Source organism: Mastigoproctus giganteus, chromosome 8 (genome assembly GCF_048544385.1).
Source record: "Mastigoproctus giganteus isolate SK-2022 chromosome 8, ASM4854438v1, whole genome shotgun sequence".
Classification (NCBI taxonomy): Eukaryota; Metazoa; Arthropoda; class Arachnida; order Uropygi; family Thelyphonidae; genus Mastigoproctus; species Mastigoproctus giganteus.
In genome coordinates this window covers 99,273,933-99,297,378 of record NC_143582.1, presented here as the reverse complement: position 1 = coordinate 99,297,378, position 23,446 = coordinate 99,273,933, and the positions used below count along the sequence as shown (strand labels likewise).

Below are 23,446 nucleotides of genomic sequence, written 5' to 3'. Positions count from 1 at the left end.
CCTCTTTATTTTTTTATGAAAACTCCAAACACGAGAGGTATTTGGAACCTATAGTACTTTTTGCATGGGCTGAAGGTTGAGAAGATGTTGTTTTTTTGGTTTTTAGGAGCATTAGCAACTAAGGCCATATTGCTCCGGGATATGCGGTGGTCATTCCCTGACCTTTCCGCATCTTCTGTATTTGGTGGTGACGGGCTCGAACCCCAGTCTAATCAAGAAGTATGTGATACGCACTACTGTTCCTTCCCACCTAGGTTGAGAAGATGAAAGAAGATACTTGTTGACTTTAAACTTGAATTACTGTAGATTGTAATTTTCAGGAAATACATATGATGGAAGGTTTTTCCAGAAAATGGATGTTGAATGAATAAATGAGGAACACGAAAAGTTGGATCTGTGAGTGTGAAGTTGGACAGTAAAAGGATGTTGACTAGTTGTGGCACATTTATGAACTGCTTTGGAAGAGAGAGCGAGAATTATAGAAGCCAATCCAGAAGAACAGTGCCCATGGAACTATCTACAGAAAAGGCATTCAGTAGAAACAGAATGTCCTATGTGAGAGAGAGAGAGAGAAAATTTACTTTGTTAGAAATGTCATTAATTAATGTAACTGCCCTCTTTAAAGGGAATCTAGAAGCCTGAGAGAGGTTTTGGGGGCATCACCCCAGATGTAGGTGCAATATTCCATGGCACAGCAGACCTGCGAGGGTTATTTATGAGAAGATCAAGCATGCTGGCTACATATTTGGGAATGTCTAGTATTCTGATCGGTAAACGAACAATCTGTGCGAGGTCATTAATAACTGCAAAAGCCTCAGCATCTCGATTAGCTAGGTCCGTGCGACTAGAAAATGGAAGCCAGGTGGAGTTATGAACACGAGAGGTATTAAGAACATATTAGAACCTCACTGTTAGAAAAGTTGAAATCGAGACGTCAAGTTTCAAAGAGAGGAAGTGAAAGAGTTCCAAGTGATAAGTGGAGTTTGGAGAACGACAGAGGCAACAGCTGAATTTGACAGAATGTGATAGAGAGATTTTAAGCCAGAGAAGATCGAAAAGAGGAGATTCCAAATTAATAATTGGAATAATAAATTAATAATTAATGTGGTAGAGAGATTTTAAGCCAGAAAAGATTGACAGGAAATATCAGAACTGACATATGCACAAGTACCACTTGAAAGCAAAAGGAATCATACAGCAAATAATTCAGAAAACTGAGACGAGCAGAGGTTGAATCAACCAATAACTGAAATTCTGTCAGGATAGAGTATATGGGGTTTGGCAGACTATAAGTGAAAACGGACCTCACTGTGATGATAAATGCAACCATGTATATTTGTACACTGACATCAAAATATTTAAAACAGTAATCAAACCAATGAAAAGAAGAACAGAAATTGTGCAGATCATTCTATTTTGAAAAACAGGGAAGTATTTCAGAGGTTTAGGCCTTTTTGCACATAAGTTTGTTCTATCAATTTGACAATTCATGATGTATTCAGTAGTAAGAAAAGGTGGGGCAGACATGTTGTGTGAAGTAATGAAATTTTTGGATATAGTATACACATGACAAGAATATACCCAGCTCCTTTACATAATATGGCCTTGGCAATGCCACCTGCATACACTGCTCACTGAGGGTGATGGTAGATGGCTCTGTCTTCTAACTTCTCAACTAATGCTGGTGTCCCCCAAGATTCAGTTCTTTCCTCCCACTCTTTTTCCTCTTGTACATTAATGACCTTCTTCCATTGATCGGAAATCCTATCCACAGTTTTGCTGATGATAGCACATTGCATTTCACTTTCCCTTTTGAGAAACCTCGCCCTAATCAATCAGCTTCAAATTCTCGAATATCCACTACCGATCTCGAATATCTACTTAAATGCCGATCTCTAGGTAATTCTCCAGTGGGGCAAAGACAACTTAGTAGATTTCACGCCTTCTAAAACTCAGTCTTGTCTTATATCTCGCAAAAAGGATTCTTCTGCTCGTATGCTTATCTTTGGTGACACTCCGATTTCTAGGCATGATGATGTATCTCTTTTGGGAATTACCCTGACTTCTAATCTCTCTTGGCACAAGCAAATTACAAATACTGCTTCTTCTGCATCTAAAAAACTTGGTTTTCTCTTTTTCTCTCGGCATTACTTTTCTTCCAAACAGCTGTTCACTTTGTACAAATCGCAAATCCGCCCTACCGTGGAATATTGTTTCCATATCTGGTGCGGTGCCCCCAAAATCTCTCTTAGGCTTCTAGATTCCATTAAAAAGAGGGCAGTTAGGTTAATTAATGACATATCTAACAAAGTCACTTTTTTCTCTCTCTCATAGACCTTCTGTTTCTGCTGCATGCCTTTTCTACAGATACTTCCATGGGCACTGTTCTTCTGAATTGGCTTCTATAATTCCACCCCTCTCTCTTTCAAAACAGTCCGAACACGTGTCGCCACCACCCAACATCCACTTACTGTACAACTTCAAACTCACAGGAGGCGCCTCCGTAGCCAGGTGGGCAGGAGCAGCAGTGCATAGCACATGCTTCTTGATTAGACCGGGGTTCAAACCCGTGACCACCAAATACGGAGGTTGCGGAAAGGTCAGGGAATGACCAACGCAAGTCCCCGGAGCAATATGGCCTTAGCTGCTAATGTTCCTAAAAACCAAATAACAAACAAACAAACTCACAGAACCAACTTTTCATCTTCCTCGTTTATTAACTCAACTGCAATTTTCTGGAACAACCTTCCTTCACACATATTTCCTGAAAATTACAGTCTACAGAAGTTCAAGTCTAATGTCAACAAATATCTTCTCTCGTTTTTAGGTTCTAATACCTCTCGTGTTTGGAGTTTTCATTAAAAAAAATAATAACTACTAACTGTATACTACTACATGCTATAACCACTAATCATATATTATATTATAATATTATATAGTACAGTGATCTGCAACATTTTTCTCTTCTCGGCACACCTTAAGTTATCCATGACACAACATGGGAAAATCTTAATCTTAATCCCCAAAATCAAAATCTTAATCACCAAAACGCATAGTTTATGGAAATACTAATATAGAAAGCAAGTGTTGGATACCCACACAAAAAATAATTTACTGTCCTCCACATACAACATTGTTTCAGTAAAAATGGCGTATTGTGAAAAATAAGAATGAGTAGCATTACAAACATACACTGAGTGATCACTGAATAATGACCACCTACCTAATAATTCGTAGGTCCTCCTTTTGCCCCCAGTACAGCAGCTATCCGACGTGGCATTGATTCAACAAGATGTCAAGTTTCAAAGGAGGTTAGGCAGGCGAAGGCAGATTACGAGAAATCTTTGGCAAAGGATACAAAGAAAAATAGCAAAGAGTTCTTTACTTATATAAACCCAAGAAGGAAGGGGATGAATCAGATTGGTCCACTTGATATCAATGGTTGAACTGTTGATGATCCTGCTCAGGTAGCTAACAAACTAAATGAATATTTTGCATCGACATTCACACATGAGGAGTTATTCAGGGAGGGGAATGCCGGAGGTGTATTCAACTGGTGAATCTCTATCACCATGAATCTCTATATGCCAGTGGCTACTGTCAATCTATTGGTCTTTGTCTCCCCCAGAGTACTGTATACAGGTCTGGAGGCCTCATTTCAAGAAGGATGTAGAGCTGCTGGAACGAGTACAGAGAAGGGCAACAAGATTAGTGAATGGAACAAAGGGGTGCTCTTACGAAGAAAGGCTTAAGTTTTGCAAATTACAGTGTCTGGAGACTAGGCACCAGCGAGGTGATCTGATAGAGGTGTATAAAGCCTTGAATGGTTTGAGCATGCTCAATGCTGATGGGATTCTTCCTCTAGCTCAGAATAATCACCTGAGAGGGCATAAATTCAAACTGAGGAAAGACAGATGTAGGATAGACGTGCGGAAATTTGCCTTTAGCCAGCGGGTGGTTGGTTGGTGGAACAGACTTCCATCCCTTGTAGTGAGGTTGATAGCCTAAATAACTTTAAGGTTCAGCTGGACAGGTATTTTGAACGAACAGAGGGGTGAAGTGGAAGTGGGTTTTTTTTTTTTTTTTTTGGCTGATGCTGCATAAGCTTGCTTTCTTGCATCAAATGCCTCTACTAATGCTAATGCTAACTCTGGCAGTAAGCTAGATAATCTTGTAATAATTTAGAGTAAAGTAGAGGAGAAATTTTTGAAGATAAACAAAAGAAAGGGACCTGGGGTGGATGGGATCTATCCAGTTATATTAAAGGAGGCAGCAAAGGAAGGATCAAAGGCTGACACAAGTAATTATAGACCTGTGAGTTTAACTTCTATTCCAGTAAAATTAATGGAGGCACTGGTTAAAGAAGCACTGCAGGATCATCTAGACAAGACTTCAGTTATAGCTCCGACACAGCATGGTTTTGTTAAGGGAAAGTCTTGACTGACCAATTTGACTGGATACTATGATGCAGTCACAAAAGAACTGGATGCAGGGAATAACTTTGATGATATTATATACTTGGATCTTAGAAAGGCTTTTGATACTGTTGCACATGGAAGACTGCTGCACAAATTGGAGCAGTGTGGCATTGGAGGCAAATTGCTGGTATGGATAAAGGGGTGGTTGAGGAGGAGAAGACAGAGAGTGGTAATCAATGGACACTGCTCATCGTGGACTAATGTTATTAGTGGAGTCCCTCAGGGTTCAGTGTTGGGTCCATTGTTGTTCTCTGTATTTATAAATAATATTGATGATGGTATATCAAGCTTAATATCCAAGTTTGCAGGAGATACAAAGGTTGGCAGGGTTGTTAAGGACACTACTGATGCTATGCTGCTGCAACAGGATCTGGAAAGGTTGAGCAGATGGGCTGAGAGGTGGCAAATGAAGCTTAACATTGACAAATGTAAAGTACTACATATAGGAAACAGCAACCCCAGAGCAACGTATCAACTCTGTGGTACTACACTGACAGTGGGTAGAGAATGAAAAGGACGTGGGGGGTAATTGTGCAGGCAGATATGAAGTTCTCTGAGCAATGGAGATGGGCTGCAAGAGTAGCTTATGGTGTCTTGTCAATGATATACAGGAATTTTTCTAGCAGGGATAAGGAGGTGATTATTCCCTTGTATAAGGCAATGGTCAGGCCACACCTTGAGAACTGTACAGGTCTGGAGGCCTCATTTCAAGAAGGATGTACAACTGCTGGAACGAGTACAGAGAAGGGCAACAAGATCAGTGAATGGAACAAAGTTTTGCTCTTATGAAGAAAGGCTTAAGTTTTGCAGATTACAGTGTTTGGAGACTAGGCACCTGCGAGGTTATCTAATTGACGTGTTCGATCTAATTGTGATCTAATAAAGCCTTGAATGGTTTGAGCATGCTCAATCCTGATGAGATTCTTCCTCTTGCTCAGAATAATCACCTGAGAGGGCATAAATTCAAATTGAGGAAAGACACTTGTAGGACAGATGTTCGGAAGTTTGCCTTTAGCCAGTGGGTAGTTGATTGGTGGAAAAGACTCTCATCTTTTGTTGTGGAAGTTGATAGCCTAAATAAATTTAAGGCTGAGCTGGACAGGTATTGGAAACGAATGGAGGGGTGAAATAGGAGGCTTTTTTTTGGCTGATACTGCATAATCATCAGCATAAGCTTGCTTTCTTGCTGATGCTTAAGCAAGCTTAAGCTGCATAATCATAAGCTTGCTTTCTTGCATTGTGTGCCTCTACTAATGCTAATGCTAAAATCCCCACCACACTGTCATTTTTAAGAATACAAGGAGACCGCTTGGATAACTCAAGGGTTTTCTGTTGCCCAAATGCAACAGTTGTGTGTATTCACTTGTCCTTTTAAGCAGAAGTGGGCTTCATCACTCCAAAGGATGTTCCATGGCCAAGTGATGTCCACTGTCATTCGTGCCAGAAACTGAAGCGTATGTGAAATGAATATCTGCATCACCATGCTTTAGCTGATGTAGCATTTGCATCTTGTAAGGATAGTATCAACACCTGACGCATTACTAGCCTTACACTGGAATACGGCATGTCCACTTCATGAGAAATAGCTGGCATACTTGCGCTACCACATGGAGATTGACTTGATGAATCCACGACAGCCATAGCCACATCTTCAACACGAGAGGAGTCCATTCGTTTTCGACCTCTACCTGGTAGAACACCAAGATGTCCAAACAGTCATAGGTCCACGCCTTATGCGCTTCTGATGCCGGAATTCTCTGACAGCCGCAGCTGCATTGTTGCTGTTCTGATAGTATAGCTTCACTAATAGTGCCTTTTCCTGCAACGTTGCTGGCATTGCTGCTGTAGTGCAGGCAAACATCTACTGTATGATTTTGAAAAGACTGCTTTGCTTTTATACCAGTAGCGCTGAGCAGTGGAGCTGTGGTAATAACTTATGATTATGCAAATAACTTACATTATTTAACGTAACATAATTGCAAGACAGTTACGTGCCAAACAGTGACAGCGTCATACAGTGACAAATTTTGTAACTCATTTTTTTTCCCATAAATGGCGAGCGCATTCTTTATTGTACCTGTTGTCCAAATTTCTCTCCAGTACAAGCCTTAGAACTTGCTCCAGAGCCCTCTACATAGGGATACTTTAATTTTAACAACCCTGTACTTAATGATGCCAATTCTTAGTTACTTAGTAGCTGGCTGCATGTAGAAACTTACATGTCAGCCATACTATATATAATTTTATCATAGCTTCAGTCCTGTTTCATGTATCTTAGCTTTACTGCTGCAAATGGAAGCCCAATAAATATATTCAATTAAATCTAGTGGTAAGAATCTAAAATGACAACTCATAAAAATAAATTCTTATCACTAATGAAAGATTCCAGGACATGAAAAAAAAACAAATTTCTAGAATGTAAATGACACTTGCAATATTTATAATTTATTCATTATTAAGAATAATACTTACCTTTCCTGCTTTGCAATGAATTGCAGCAACATTATGGCCGTTTTCTTTTAACCAAGTATCAACATCTTCGCAAAATGGTTTCATTAGTTCTAAACTTGGTGGATTGTGATCATCAAATGGATATTGAGCTACACGTTGATGAAACTTACAAGGATCATAATGTCGTTCTGAACAACTGCACATCAAAAAAAGAAGGTAGCATATTGAACAGCCAATAAAGTTAGGGAAATTTAAAATTATAAAAGTGAGTCTCGCACAGATTATTTTCTGATTGTTACATTTAAATAAATTAAAACATTTAAATAAATTCTTATATTATTTAAAGAATTATTTTTGTCTTAAATATACAGTAAAATCCCTAATAATGCTTGACCAGCATAATAACATTTTCATTAGCAATATAGTGATGAAAAAAAGTCTCACAGAGTGGTGTGTGTGTTTTTAACGTCTGAAGCTTGCGGGTTTTATTAAAAATGTTTTTTATTCTTTTAATGTTTTCAAAATTTGTTTTGCAGGTTTCTTTTAATCTACTAGTTACTGTTGTGACCCAGTATGAGGAAGTACCCCAGGGATCAAACCTCTGTGTCTAAACATAGCAATCAGTGTACTCCTGGATTAAAAAAAGAAGGCATGCAATTACATATAGGAACAAATAAAAAAAAAAAAAAAACATTTTTTTTAATAGATGAGCTGCCAAGAAGAGTTCTCCTACATGTCAGGATCTTGATGCATGTGCTGTGTGGTATGCATGCACATTTGACTATAACTGAACATACCACAGAAGATGCACTGTGTGTGCTGGGTGCAGTGAGATTGAGGAATTAAACGGAAATTTAGTGTGATGGTGGATGAATTTGTGTGCTTGAAGATAAAGGTTGTTCCTCTAGAAGGAATTAAATCAGGGAACTCATTAAATATTCAGCTGCTACCTTAATATTAATGCTGCCTACCCCATGCATCAGCCACACAAGGATCATCATGAGCAGGATGCACAATAAGAATAGATGGAACAGGACCAGGGGCATGTTTGCAAGGGGCAAAGGTTGGTGATACTGTTGAAAATGTTGGTAAATGATGCAAAGTTTAGCATGAGAAAACGTTGCAAATCAGAACTTTAAAGGGACTGTTTATAGAGATGGGGCATGCTTAGATACAAAAAGTGTAAGGATATCTGATGATGTTCTTGAGGCACTGTTAAGTGGGGAAGGGGAAACAGACTAATACAGGTATCCCTAGTTTAATGCAGTAGATATGTTCCAGAAAATTGCTGTGCCAAATGAAAATTACTTTTCGATAAGAATACATGTAATAACAATAAGATATGCTCCTGACTTAAACCTTTTCATTCAAAATGTCAATAAAAGTTGTCACTAATGTTATTTAACTGTAGCTCCTGCATGTTAAACTGCATGTTAACTGTAGCTCCTGCATGTTAAACTGCAGGTGAGTTAAACTCACCTCTGGCATTCCAGAAGAAGCAAAGGAAGTAAGCAATCCCTTAGACATAATTATGAGAGCTTTGGATTCAGGGGAGGTACCCATTGACTGGAGATGTGCGAATGTGACCCCAATTCACAAAGGAGGATCAAAGGGCAACACAAGTAATTATAGACCTGTTAGTTTAACTTCTGTGCCAGGAAAATTAATGGGGGCACTGGTTAAAAAAGCACTGCAGGATCATCTAGACAAGCCTTCAGTTATAACTCGGACACAGCATGGTTTTGTTAAGGGAAAGTCTTGCCTGACCAATTTGATTGGATACTATGATGTGGTCACAAAGGAACTGGATGCAGGGAATAACTCTGACATCATATATTTCGATCTTAGAAAAGGCTTGTGAACAAATTGGAGCAGTGGAGGCAAATTGCTGCTATGGATAAAAAGATGGTTGAGTGAAAGAAGACAGAGAGTGGTAATCAATGGACACTGCTCATCGTGGACTAATGTTATTAGTGGAGTCCCTCAGGGTTCAGTGTTGGGTCCATTGTTGTTTTCTGTATTTATAAATGATATTGATGATGGTATATTCAGCTTAATGTCCAAGTTTGCCGACAATACGAAGGTTGGCAGGGTTGTTAAAGACATTATAATGACAGTATTCTTCTGCAACAGGATCTAGAAAGGTTGATCAGATGGGCTGAGAGGTGGCAAATGAAGTTTAACATTGACAAATGTAAAGTACTGCATATGGGAAGCAGTAACCCCAGAGAAACGTATCAACTCTGTGGTACTACACTGACAGTTGATGTTATTGTTATTTGGTTTTTAGGGGGATTAGCAACTAAGGCCATATTGCTCCGGGGATATGCGGTGGTCATTCCCTGACCTTTCACTTCCTCTGTATTTGGCTGTGATGGGCTCAAACCCCAGTCTAATCAAGAAGCCTGTGTTCACACTGCTGCTGTTGCACACCTGGCTACGGAGGCTCCTACACTGACAGTGGTAGAGAATGAAAAGGACCTGGGGGTAATTGTGCAAGAAGATATGAAGTTTTCTGAGCAGTGCAGATGGTCTGCAAGAGTAGCTATTATTGACCAGTGTCTTGTCAATGATATACAGGAATTTTTCTAGCAGAGATAAGAAGGTGATTATCCCCTTGTATAAGGCAATGGTTAGGCCACACCTTGAGTACTGTATACATGTCTGGAGGCTTCATTTTAAGAAGGATGTAAAGCTGTTGGAACGAGTACAGTCTGTCCTCGTATAGCACGATAGTTGCGTTCCTAGAAACCTTCGTGCAATGCGAAATCGTGCAATATAAACAACAGGCCCTATGGGAAAAGTAGGGTTAGGTGCCGACCACCCAAGATTGAACACACATTTGGAACCAAAACATTACCAAACAATAAATAATCGGGTAATTTCAATCGTTATAAAATACGTTAAGTATTTTATAACGATTAAAATACGTAATAAAAATATTATAATAAAGTGTTTTTAGTATTTTTTAATACTAAAAAAGTATTTTTTACGAATAAAATACGTATTTTATTTGTAAAAAATTTATTATATTAAATAAAATAGTCGTAATAAAATACTTACGTATTTTATAATACGTAAGTATAAATTATAATACGTAAGTCGTAATAAAATATTGCTAATGCTTTTGCTTCTATCGTAAGCAAACTTGCTTTTTGTTTGATTTTCTATCCAAACAGATGACAGCCATTCCATCTCTTCCAATTCTTGTCTTAATCTAATGGATTTTAATTACACTGAGTTGTTCCTGCGATGAAAGTTGTTTTTATTTTCTCTGCATTCTTTGTAATTCTCGGCATTGCCTGATTTAGGTCTATAGCACGTGCAATATCACATGGCCTTAAAATTCGCTCAAAGCGTTTCATAATTTCATATTTTTTCTCTATCGACAGAGGCGGACAGAAGCCTTACGGCGGAAACCACAGTGGGCCGGAGGCCGGTGTGATTTTGGCCATAAACCGTAGTATGAGGCCACTATAAATTTTCCCGGTTAGGAATTTTTGATCCAGTCCGCCTCTGTTTATCGATATTGCTTTTTTTTTCCCTCTGAATCTGCAGTGTCTTAGCCAGAACGCTTCCTTTTCACACCTTTTAAGTATTTTACTCATTTTTAGGGAATAAAGCACAATTACAAAACGAGGAGGCACACTTGATACACATAAACAAAGCTGCGTGCATGTAGCAACTGAATAAACAACACCGTATAGGCCGAGATACACTATTAACACCTCACATTTTACTAAAGCACATTTCTGGGGGTTACTACCATAAAACAATAAAAACAATTTCCAGTTGCGTTTCTGCTAGTGGAATCTGTTATAAACTGTTTTTATATTCAGTTTTATAAACTGAATAAACAACTACTTGTTAACAGGAGAGATTGCTTCTACACGGATGGGATACACTTAAATAGAAAGGGTGCAAGAATATTTGCTGATGCTATCGAGGTAGTGTTAGGTGGGTCGGAAAACTGCTAGCTTGGGGGAGACAAAGACCAATAGATTGACAGTAGCCACTGGCACAGGTGAAAGAGATTCTTGCACTGCTTCTATTAGAATGAGCAGAAGCCTGAAAAACAAGATGCATGATATTTCAGAGACTGCTGGGAGCCATTGCGGTACAAGTAAACACATGGGTTGTGTTAGGGTAGCTAAGAATAGAAACAGGTGCAGGTATACTTGCGTGTACACCAATGCTAGGAGTTTAGTAAATAAATTTGATGAATTTGAGGTATTGCTCAAAACATCAAAGGCAGATATTGTTGGGATATCAGAGACGTGGTGTCACACAGATATAAGGGATGCAGAACTGCAATTTGGGGAGTACGTCTACAGAAAGGATAGACAGGTTAGGAAGGGGGGAGGGGTTATGCTATTAGTTAAGAAACACATAAAAACCAAGGAAGTGAAGCCAGTCGACATCGCTGGACAGTGCAGTGTTGAGTCGGTTTGGTGTGACATAAGCATTGGGAGATCAAAATTGAGAGTAGGAGTGTGCTATAGGCCTAATGACTCTGATGAGTATAATAAGAAACTGTACAGGGAAATAGAGTGGGTCAGTAAATCAGAGAGTCTTATAATGGGAGATTTTAATTTCCCAGATATTGACTGGATTTTGGGGGCTGGTCACTCACACACTAGCAGGACTTTTGTGGATTTATTGGATGATTGTTTTCTACATCAGCATGTTCGGGAGGCAACTAGAGGGAGTAATATTCTTGATTTGATTATCAGCAGTGATTCTTCATGCATTAAGAATCTGCAGATAAATGAACCACTAGGTGGCAGTGATCACAGTGTGCTTAAGTGGGATTTACTCAAAGAGGTAACTACCATTAGGGGTAAAGGGAAGGGTTATTGCTTCCGTAAAGGCGGCTACGATGGACTGAGACAGTATTTAAATTCTATACAGTGGGATCAACTGATGATGTTACCAACAGCAAAGTCAAAATGGGAAGCATTCAAAGAATTAATTTTGGAAGCTACTAGGCTTTACATATCAACTAAGAAATATTGTTCAAGGTTTAGGCCAAAATGGATGTCAGATGAACTAATGAGGCATATGGCAGAGAAGAAAGATGCATGGGATACTTACAAATTAACACATGACACAGAAGCCTATGATAGATACAAGTTGATATGCAACCAAGTTACAAAGGAGGTTAGGCAGGCGAAGGCAGATTACGAGAAATCCTTGGCAAGGGATGCAAAGAAAAACAGCAAAGAGTTCTTTACTTATGTAAACTCTAGAAGGAAGGGGATGAATCAGATTGGTCCACTTGATATTGATGGGTCAACTGTTGATGACCCTGCTCAGGTAGCTAACAAACTAAATGAATATTTTGCATCGACATTCACACATGAGGAGTTATTCAGCGAGGGGAATGCCAGAGGTGTATTCAACTCTAGCAGTAAGCTACAGAATCTTGAAATCACTGGGAGTAAAGTGGAGGAGAAACTGTTGAAGATAAACACAAGAAAGGCACCCGGGGTGGATGGGATCTATCCAGTTATATTAAAGGAGGCAGCAAAGGAAGTAAGCAAACCCTTAGCCATAATTATGAGAGCTTCCTTGGGCTCAGGGGAGGTACCCATAGACTGGAAATGTGCAAATGTGACCCCAATTCACAAAGGAGGATCAAAGGCTGACACAAGTAATTATAGACCTGTGAGCTTAACTTCTGTTCCGGGAAAATTAATGGAGGCACTGGTTAAAGAAGCACTGCAGGATCATTTAGACTAGACTTCAGTTATAGCTTGGACACCGCATGGTTTTGTTAAGGGGAAGTCTTGCCTGACCAATTTGATTGGATATTATGATGCAGTCACAAAAGAACTGGATGCAGGGAATAGCTTTGATATTATATACTTGGACCTTAGAAAGGCTTTTGATACTCTTGCACATGGAAGACTGCTACACAAATTGGAGCAGTGTGACATTGGAGGCAAATTGCTGCTATGGATAAAGGGGCGGTTGAGGGGGAGAAGACAGAGAGTGGTAATCAATGGACACTGCTCATCGTGGACTAATGTTATTAGTGGAGTCACTCAGGGCTCAGTGTTGGGTCCATTATTGTTTTCTGTATTTATAAATGATATTGATGATGGTATATCAAGCTTAATGTCCAAGTTTGCAGACGATACAAAGGTTCGCAGGGTTGTCAAGGACACTACTGACACTATGCTGCTGCAACAGGATCTGGAAAGGTTGAGCAGATGGGCTGAGAGGTGGCAAATGAAGTTTAACATTGACAAATGTAAAGTACTACACATGGGAAACAGCAACCCCAGAGCAACGTATCAACTCTGTGGTACTACACTGACAGTGGTAGAGAATGAAAGGGACTTGTGGTTGGTTGTGCAGGCAGATATGAAGTTCTCTGAGCAGTGCAGACGGGCTGCAAGAGTAGCTCATGGAGTATTGTCAATGATATACAGGAATTTTTCCAGAAGGGATAAGGAGGTGATTATTCCATTGTATAAGGCAATGGTCAGGGCACACCTAGAGTACTGTATACAGGTCTGGAGGCCTCATTTCAAGAAGGATGTAGAGCTGCTGGAACGAGTACAGAGAAGGGCAACAAGATTAGTGAATGGAACAAAGGGGTGCTCTTACGAATTCCGCACGTCTATCTTAGGATAGACGTGCGGAAATTTGCCTTTAGCCAGCGGGTGGTTTGTTGGTGGAACAGACTTCCATCCCTTGTAGTGGAGGTTGATAGCCTAAATAAGTTTAAGGCTCAGCTGGACAGGTATTTTGAATGAACAGAGGGGTGAAGTGGAAGTGGTTTTTTTTTTTTTTTTTTTTTTTTGGCTGATGCTGCATAAGCTTGCTTTCTTGCATCAAATGCCTCTACTAATGCTAATGCTAATAAACAAAGCTGCGCGTGTGTAGCAACTGAATAAACAACACTGTAAAGGCCGAGATACACTATTAACACCTCACATTTTATTAAAGCACATTTCTGGGGGTTACTACCATAAAACAATAAAAACAATTTCCAGTTGCATTTCTGCTAGTGGAATCTGTTATAAACTGGTAGTAAACGCCATCTAATTGCATTTGCTATTATATCGATAACTGGAATTGTGTTGGTTTTTACGTTATTATGGTGAAATGTGTTTCCCCTTCACTGATATAAAACACAAATACATTTTCAGAATCTTCTTCATTCCTATCGTGTTGCGTTTAGTTGGGGGGTGATTCCGCGTTCGACTGCCATTTCTTGTAAACACAAAGGCGAATCTTGTATAAGCGAATTCGGTTCGTGTTATATAAGATAACGTTCCCCTATTTATAAATCGTGTATGATCGAATTTGTGTAATGTAAACACGTGTTATACGAGGACCGACTGTACAGAGAAGAGCAACAAGATTAGTGAATGGAACAAAGGGTTGCTCTTACGAAGAAAGGCTTAAGGTTTGAAAATTAATGTCTGGAGACTAAGCACCTGCGAGGTGATCTGATTGAGGTGTATAAAGCCTTGAATGGCTTGAGCATGCTCAATGCTGATGGAATTCTTCCTCTTGCTCAGAATAATCACATGAGAGGGCATAAATTCAAATTGAGGAAAGACAGATGCAGGATATATGTGCAGAAGTTTGCCTTTAGCCAGCGGATAGTTAGTTGGTGGAACAGACTTCCATTTCTTGTTGTGGAAATTGATAGCCTAAATAAATTTAAGGCTGAAGTGGACAGGTATTTGGAATTAACGGACGGGTGAAAATGGAGCGTTTTTTTTTTTTTTTTGGCTGATGCTGCATAAGCTTGCTTTCTTGCATCATATGCCTCTACTAATGCTAATGCTAATACTCTGGGGTTACTGCTGTCCATATGTAGTACTTTTGCATTTGTCAATGTTAAACTTCAGTTGCCAACTCTCAACCCATCTGCTCAACTTTTATAGATCCTGTTGCAGCAGAGCACCATCCTTACTGTCATTAACAACTCTACCAACCTTTGTATCATCTGCAAACTTGGACATTAAACCTGATATACCGTCATCAATATCATTGATAAATACAGAAAACAACAATGGGCCCAACAACAGGAGAGACTGCTTCTACAGGGATGGGATACAATTAAATAGAAACTGTGCAAGAATATTTGCCAATGCTACTGAGGCAGTGTTAGGTGGGTCGGAAAAATGCTAGCTTGGGGGGGGGGGATACACAGACCAAAAAATTAAAAGTAGCCACAGGCAGAGGCAAAAGTGATTCTTGCACTGCTTCTACTGTAAAGAGCAGCATAGAGAGCAAGGTGTTGGGGATTTCAAAAGCTGCTGGGAGTCATCATGGAACATATAAATACATGGGCTGTATTAGTGTAACTAAGAGTAAGAACAGGTGCTTGTACACTTGCATGTACACCAATGCTACAAGTATAGAAAATAAATTTGCTGAATGTGAAGTGCTGATCAAGACATCAAAGCAAGACATTGTTGGGATATTAAAGATGTGGCATCACACAGATATAAGGGATGCAGAATTGGAATTTGGGGAGTACAACGTGTACTGATGATTACAATGAACAGTTGTGCAGAGAAATAGAATGAGCCAGTAAATCAGAATGTCTTGTAATGGGGGATTTTAACTTTCCAGATATTGAATGGAACTTGTAGTAGTAGAGTTGTGTTTTTAGGAGCATTAGCAACTAAGGCCATATTGCTCCAGGATATGTGGTGGTCATTCCTTAACCTTTCCGCATCCTCCGTATTTGGTGGTGACGGGCTCGAACCCCGGTCTAATCAAGAAGCGTGTGCTACGCACTGCTGCCCCTTCCCACCTGGCTACGGAGGCGCCAATGGAACTTGTGGGTTGGTCACATGCTAGCAAGACTTCTGTGGATTTATCAGAGAATTGATTTCTGCAGCAAAATGTTCGAGAGGCAACCAGAGGGGGGTAATACTCATGATCTGATTATAAGCAGTGATGACGCATGCATTAGGAATTTGCAGATAAAGGAACCACTAGGTGACAGTGATCACAGTGTATTGAAATGGGATTTGGTTAAAGATGTAAGTACCATCAAGGGTAAAGGGAAGGGTGTTTGTTTTCGTAAAGGTGACTACAGTGGACTCAGACAGTCTTTAAATTCTATACAGTGGGATCAACTGACGATATTGCCAATGGCGAATTCTAAATTGGAAGGCTTCAGGGAGGCTACTAGGCTTTTCATTCCAATTAAGAAATACTGTTCAAGGTATTCTAATTAATTCATCTGACATCCTAAATGGATGTCAGATGAATTAATGAGACTAATGCAAAGAAAAAAAATGCATGGGATGCATATAAATTATCAGGCGACACAGAAGCCTACGGCAGATATTACTTTCATCAATGATTAGTCGGTAATCAAGCAAGGGCCGATTATGAGAAATCTTCAGCAAAGAATGAAAAGAAAAACAGCAAAGAGTTCTTTACTTATGTAAACTCTAGAAAGAAGGGGATGAATCAGATGGGTCCACTTAACATAGATGGTTCGACCATTGATGATCCTGCTCAAGTGGCTGATAAACTGAATGAGTATCACAAATGAGGGGTTATTCAAGGAGGGGAATGCCAGAGGTTTGTCAAACACTAACAGGGAGCTAAGTGATTTTGTAATAACTGAGAGCAAAGTGGAGGAGAAATTGAAGTTAAACAAAAAAAGGCACCTGGGCATATGGAATCTAATCAGTTATATTGAAGGAAGCAGTAAGGGAAGTAAGCAAACCCTTAGCCATAATTACGAGAGCATCCTTAGAGTCAGGGATCGGTGCTGTGCCCATTTTGTTTTGTGTATTCACAATGATACTGATGAAGGTATATATCAGGATTAATGACCAAGTTTGCAGATGATACAAAGGTTGGCAGGATTGTTAACGACAGTAAAGGCAGTATGCTACTCTAACTGGATCTAGATAGCTGGGAAATGGGCTGAGGAGTGGCAACTGAAGTTTAACGTTGACAATTGCAAAGTATTGCATATGGGTAGCAAAAACCCAAGAGAAATGTACCAACTGTGTGGCACTACACTCAAGGAAGTGAAAAGTGAAAAAGTCCTGGGAGTAATTGTGCAGTCAAATATGAAGTCTGCTGAGCAGTGCAGATGGAATGCCAAGGCAGGTCATGGAGTCTTGTCAATGATATATAGAAATTTTGCTAGCAGGGACAGGGAGGTGATTATCCCATTGTACAAGGCAATGGTCAGGCCACACCTAGAGTACTGTGTACAGGTCTGGAGGCCTAATTTTAGGAATGAGTACAAAGAAGGGCAACAAGATTGGTGAGGGGAACAAAGGGGTGCTGTTACCAAGAAAGGCTCAAGTTCTGCAAATGGCAGCACCTGCGAGGTGATCTGATTGAGATGTATAATGCCTTGAATGGGTTGAGCAAGCTGAATTCTGATGGGATTCTTCCTCTTGCTCAGACTAAAAACCTGAGGGGGCATAGATTCAAATTGAGGAAAAATAGTTTGAGAATAGATGTGTGGAAATTTTCCTTTAGCCAGCGGGTGGTTGATTGGTGTAATAGACTTCCATCTTTTGTTGTGGAAGTTGAAAGCCTAAAAAAAATTAAGGCTGAGCTGGACAGGCATTTGGAATAAATGGGGGGTGAAATGGGAGGATTTTTTTTTTGGCTGATGCTGAATAAGCTTGTTTTCTTGCATCGTATGCCTCTACTAATGTTAATACATTTTGGGCTTGGGATTGAGAACATGAGCTATACAGATGAAGAATTTCAAGCCCTTGGAAGCAGAAGTTTTTGGAATTTTTTTTTTTTTTTTTAATAACTTTAATTGTGTTCAATCAATAGTTTAATAGTTCTGGTCATGTCTGATAGTTTATTTTTAAATTAGGTAGAGATTTAGAAAGTTACTATTTAATATTCACAGAGCTTTTACTTGGTGATTTTTTACTTGAATATCATATCATGTAATTAGTAGTGTAATACATGGTAGTGCAATTGTAGGGTTTCGATTGAGGAAAATAAGTAGCTCGTGTAATACACATAACATAGACTCAATATCATAGTATATACAGGAAGCCCTTGATTAACACAGTAATTGAATACAGCGGCTTTGCTTTTACACAATAAAAAAAAATGAGAATATTTTTGATTAACAGGGTCAAGACTTGGTTTTATATGGTTTTTGGAGTGCTGCTTTGTCGACTAAAGCTATTGCCATAAAGTACAAGCATGCTTTTACTGTTAGTAGTAGGCAAATGATACAAGAAACATATCAGCAATCCTGTCAATCCTGTCAATTAGATCTCTCTGCAGGTGTCTGGTATCGAGAGGCTGCGATTGGAAAAAACCAGAGTCTTTCTAGGTAAGAGCACTCTTTTGTTCCCTTCACCAATTTGGTTGCCCTTCTCTGCACTTGTTTCAGCCGACCTACATCTTTCCTTAAATGAGGCCTCCAAATCTACCATATTTCTCCATGTAAAGGACACACCGTTTTTCCAAAAATTTGGGGTCTAAAAACTGGGTGCGTCTTATACAGTGGTTGTAGATTTTTTTTACTTGCATTTCCCGCTTTTTCGTGCTTGTCTTTGTGCTTATTGTTTCGAACTTTTTACCAATATATTAGGTTACGTTTTGCCACGTTCTGCCCAGAAATGGCTCAGAAAAGATTTTCGTACAGCGCTGAATTCAAGTTAAAATTGATCCAGTTTGCAAAAGTGAATGGAAATCGTGCTGCTGAATAAGTTTGGTCCTCCTCGAACTGAGTAAACAATCCGAGACTGGCTAGGGGAAGAAGAAATCCTACTGAAAACGCCACGGCAGAAAAGACCATTAGAGGCAAGTCAGCAAAATGGCCTGATTTAGAGAGGGAATTGAAGATATGGATTGAGGAGCAAAGGGCAACTAGAATTCCTGTGTCCACAAAGATGATTCAGCATGAGGCAAGAAGAATTGCTGATGAAAAAGAAGTTACTGATTTCTAAGGAGGACACAATTGGTGCTTCAGGTTCATGAAACGGAATGGACTAAGCATGCGTACACACACATGCTTTCAGGCACGCAAAAGATGCCTGAAAGCTATGAGCAGAAGGTCCTTGAATTTCATCATTTTGTCATTCAATGTCGGAAAACACATCAGTTTGAGTTGGGACAGATTGCATATATGGACAAAGTCCCCCTTCAATTTGATGTCCCAAGTAACAGAACTGTTGATAAGAAAGGGGTGAAAACTAACTGTGAAGACAAGTGGACATGAAAAGAGCCATTATACAGTTGTTCTAGCTTGTTGTGCCGATGGAACCAAGCTGCCTCCTATGCTGATTTTCAAACGCAAAACAATGCCAAAAGAAGAAAAGACTGTGTTGGATGGATCAGGATGGGATGAAGATCTGGTTTGAGAAAGTTTGGAGCAGGAGACCAGGTGGACTCTTACGCAAACTTGCCCTATTGGTGCTTGATCAGTTCAGGGCGCACATAACAAAAATTACAAAGAAGATTGCTTCAGAGCAAAAAAACAAAACTTGCCGTCATACCTGGAGGCTTGACATCCCAGCTCCAACCACTTGATGTCAGCATTAAAAAACCCTTCAAAGCTGCCATGAGTAAAGAATGGAACCAATGGATGAAGTCTTCTGGGGACAATTTGACACTCGCAGGAAGAGTGAAGAAACCAACTATAGAAGGTTTGTACCTGGGTGAAAAGATCCTGGGATATCAAGGGTGAGATCATTGTCAAGTCATTTAAGAAGTGTGGCATTTCGAATGCCATAGATGGAACTGAGGACGAGGAAATATATGAAGACAGTGATTCGTCATCAGACACAGATGAGGACAAACTAATGGATGGGAGTTTTGACAGTGACGAGTTGTATGAATTTTATGATGAATGAAACTTGAGTTCAATAACTTTATGTAATACATTTTTTTTCAAATTTCGGGCCCCAAAATTAAGGTGCGTCTTATACATGGGGAAATACGGTATATACAGTACTCAAGATGCAGACTAACCAAGGCCTTATAAGAAGGGATAATGACCTCATCACTGCTAGAAAAGTTTCTGTATATTATTGACAAAACCCAGTGAGCTGTCCTGGCAGCATGTCTGCACTACTCAGAGAATTTCTGTCTGATTGCACAATTACCCCAGGTATTTTTTATTCTTCTTTACCCCGAATGTAGTACTACATAATTGATACATTACTAGGGGTTACTGCTACTCATATACAGCATATTTCATTTGTCAGCGTTAAACTTCAGCTGCTATTTCGCAGCCCACTGACCCAATTTTCCTCGATCTTGTTGCAGAAGCTCACCTTGATGACTCTTGTTAACCACCCAGCCAACCTTTGTATCATCAGCAAACTTATACATTAAGTGTCATATACCTTCATCAATATCACTGGTAAATATTGAAAACAACAACAGACCCGGTAACAGACCCACTAATAACATTAGTATACGAAGAGCAGTGCCCATTGATAACCGCTCTCTATCTTCTTTCAATTAGGCATCCCTTTAAATATAGCAGTAACTTGCCCCTAATGCCATATTATTATTATTAGCCATATGGTGCAAGGAAGCCGGAGGCTTATGTTGCGCCAGCAAAAAAAAAAAATTTCCGAGTTACCCTGAGAGAGAGAGAGAGAAGTAGAAAGGAATCACCAAGAAAGAGAAAAATGATGATATCCAGCTCAGGACCCTGGGTGTGCCATGCCCATACTCTCCAGATGTCAGCCCCGGGATTAATCCAGTTTCTACAGCATTCTTTTATATGCAAAAGTATCAAAACCCTTCCTGAAATCCAAGAATCTATATAATGTCAAAATTATTTTTTGCATATAGTGAATTGGTCACTGCATCATAGTAACCTATCAGATTAGTTAGACAAGACAGCATCTTGAAAAATCCATACGATGATTTCAGTGTAATTGCATACCTGTCCAAGTGATCCTGTATTACTTCTTTATCCAGTGATTTTATTATTTTTCCTGGAACAGATGTTATGCTAACAGGTCTGTATTTACCTGTGTTGCCTTTTGATGGGGATATATCCACACATCCTGTTAATAGCTACCTCCCCTGAATCCAAGGATGTTCTCACAATTATAGCTAAGGGTTTGCTTAACTCCTTTGCTGCCTCCCTTATAATAACTGGATAGATTCCATCTGCCACAAGTGCCTTTTTTAAGTCCATTCTCAATGTTTTCTCCTCCACTTTCTTTCAGTTATCAAAAATATCTGGAAAATTAAAACCCCTGATTATGAGACTTTCTGATTTGCTGACCCACTTTATTTCCCAGTCATATAGCTGTGAGTCATATGCATATATAGCTGTTTGAATCACAAGTTTATCAAGTGGAAATCTGCTGTACATCAATGGAAATGGCGAAAAGAGTGAAGGGGGAGTTGGCTTTCTGGTGCAAAAAGATATAAAACAACATTTCAGAATTCAAAAGTACATCGCCAAGGGTGTCAAGGCTACTACCCAGGATTTCTAAGAGGTACATACTAAAGGTTATAATGATATACACACCTACATCGAGCCATGATGATGAAGAGGTTGAAGAAATTTACACCGAAATTGAGATTTATAAATGAACAGAAAACTCACTATACCATCATAATGGGAGATCGATTCTAAGGTTGGAGAGAGATAAAACAGTACAGAAATAAAAGAAGCGAAAATATTGTGGAATTTGCAGAATCTCCAGGAAAGTCAATAATGAAAACTTTTTTCAAGAAAAGGTTGAACAGAAAGTGGACATGAAAGAGCCAATGGATTAAAAACTAATGAAACTGATGTCATCGTCACTAACAGAAGCTATATTGTGAACGATGTAACCATCCTGAACAGGGTAAATGTTGGAAGTGATCATAGAATTGTAAGGTGCACACTTGATACAAATGTAAGAAAAGAAAGATAAAAACTAACTGGAGCAAATCATAATAATGTCTTTGAGAAAACAGAAAAGGAGAAAAAGCAGTGTGTACTGGAACTTAAGAACAAGTTTGAACTTCTGCAGACATTTTAGGACCAAGATATGGATGACAAATACAACTTGCTGATAGTGACAAAGCCCAAGAAACTTAAAAGAAGAAAAAATTAGTCAAGAAACACTTATCGTGATGAACCGAAGATGACAAATGAAGGGCAAGATAAACACCGACAAGTACAAATTTGAGTACACCGAGTTATGCAAACCCATTAGAAAGAGAATCAGAGAGGACATCAGAAGGTTCAAAACAAGAAAATTAGAACAAACATTAAGGGAAAACAAATGATACTGAATCTGAAGAATAGCGATGGTGTACTTATGAATAGAAAAGAAAGTATAATTCAAATAGCAGAAGACTACTATACATACAAGGAGCGATGGAATGATGCCAGCAGTGAGGAAGAGGGATCACAATTTTTTTTTTTTTTTTACGAAAACCCCAAACACAAGAGGTATTAGAACCTATAATACTTAGTACCGTGATTGGGTTGGAGGTTGAGAAGACAAAAGAAGATATTTGTTGACATTACACTTGAACTTCTGTAGACTGTAATTTTCAGGAAATACAAATGAAGGAAGGTTGTTCCAGAAAACAGCAGTGGAATGAATAAATGAGGAAGATGAAAAGTTCTTTCTGTGAGTTTGAAGTTGGACAGTAAATGGATGTTGGCTGGTGGCGGCACGTGTTCAGACTGTTTTGAAAGAGAGAGCGGGAATTATAGAAGCGAAATCAGAAGAACAGTGCCCATGGAAGTATCTGTAGAAAAGGCATGCAGCAGAAACAGAACGTCTATGAGACAGCGAGTGAAGAGACTCTGTTAGAGAGGAATCATCAATTAACCTAACTGCCCTCCTTCTGAATGGAATCTAGAAGCATGAGAGAGGTTTTGGGGGCACCGCCACGGATGTGGGAAAAATATTCCATGGTAGGGCAGATTTGCGATTTGTACAGATTGAACAGCTGTTTAGAAGAAAAGTAATGGTGAGAGTGAAAGAGAAAACCAAGTTTTTTAGATGCAGGGAAAGCAATATTTGTAATGTGCTTGTGCCAAGAGAGATTGGAAGTCAGGGTAATCCCCAAAAGAGATATATCATTTTGCCTAGAAATGGGAGTGTCACCAAACATAAGCATAGGAGCAGAAGAATCCTTTTTGCGAGATATAAGACAAGACTGAGTTTTAGAAGGGTTGAAATCAACTAAGTTGTCTTTGCCCCATTGGAGAATTAACTGGAGATTGGCATTTAAGGAATTGGTAGCGAATATCCACTACCAATTAAGGGAAAGTAGGGAAATGTTTCTCAAAATGGAAAGTGGAATGCAATGTGCTATCATCGGGAAAAATATGGATAGAATTTCCAGTCAATGGAAGAAGGTCATTAATATACAAGAGGAAAAGAGTGGGGGACACCAGCATTAGTCGAAAAGCTCGAAGACAGAGAGCCATCTACCATCAGTGAGCAATTAGATTTGATTTGATTTAAGAATTCTTGGCGCAAGAGCTACTGCGGCTAAAATGCGCCTGTAAAATTTTATATAATGGTTTTGTTTTAATTCGTATATTGCTGCTAATG

General features: G+C 39.3%; 1 protein-coding gene across 2 annotated transcripts in view; it reads right to left on the bottom strand.

Moving 5' to 3' along the window:
• Positions 1 to 23,446, bottom strand: part of LOC150081736 (phosphatidylinositol 3,4,5-trisphosphate 3-phosphatase and dual-specificity protein phosphatase PTEN-like) — a 523,999-nt gene that overhangs the window by 256,109 nt on the left and 244,444 nt on the right. For both annotated transcript variants that reach the window (XM_090378836.1, XM_090378837.1), the window contains one exon: positions 6,951 to 7,125. In XM_090378836.1, the coding sequence (XP_090234962.1) occupies positions 6,951 to 7,125 (175 nt within the window). The remainder of the gene's footprint in view (positions 1 to 6,950; positions 7,126 to 23,446) is intronic.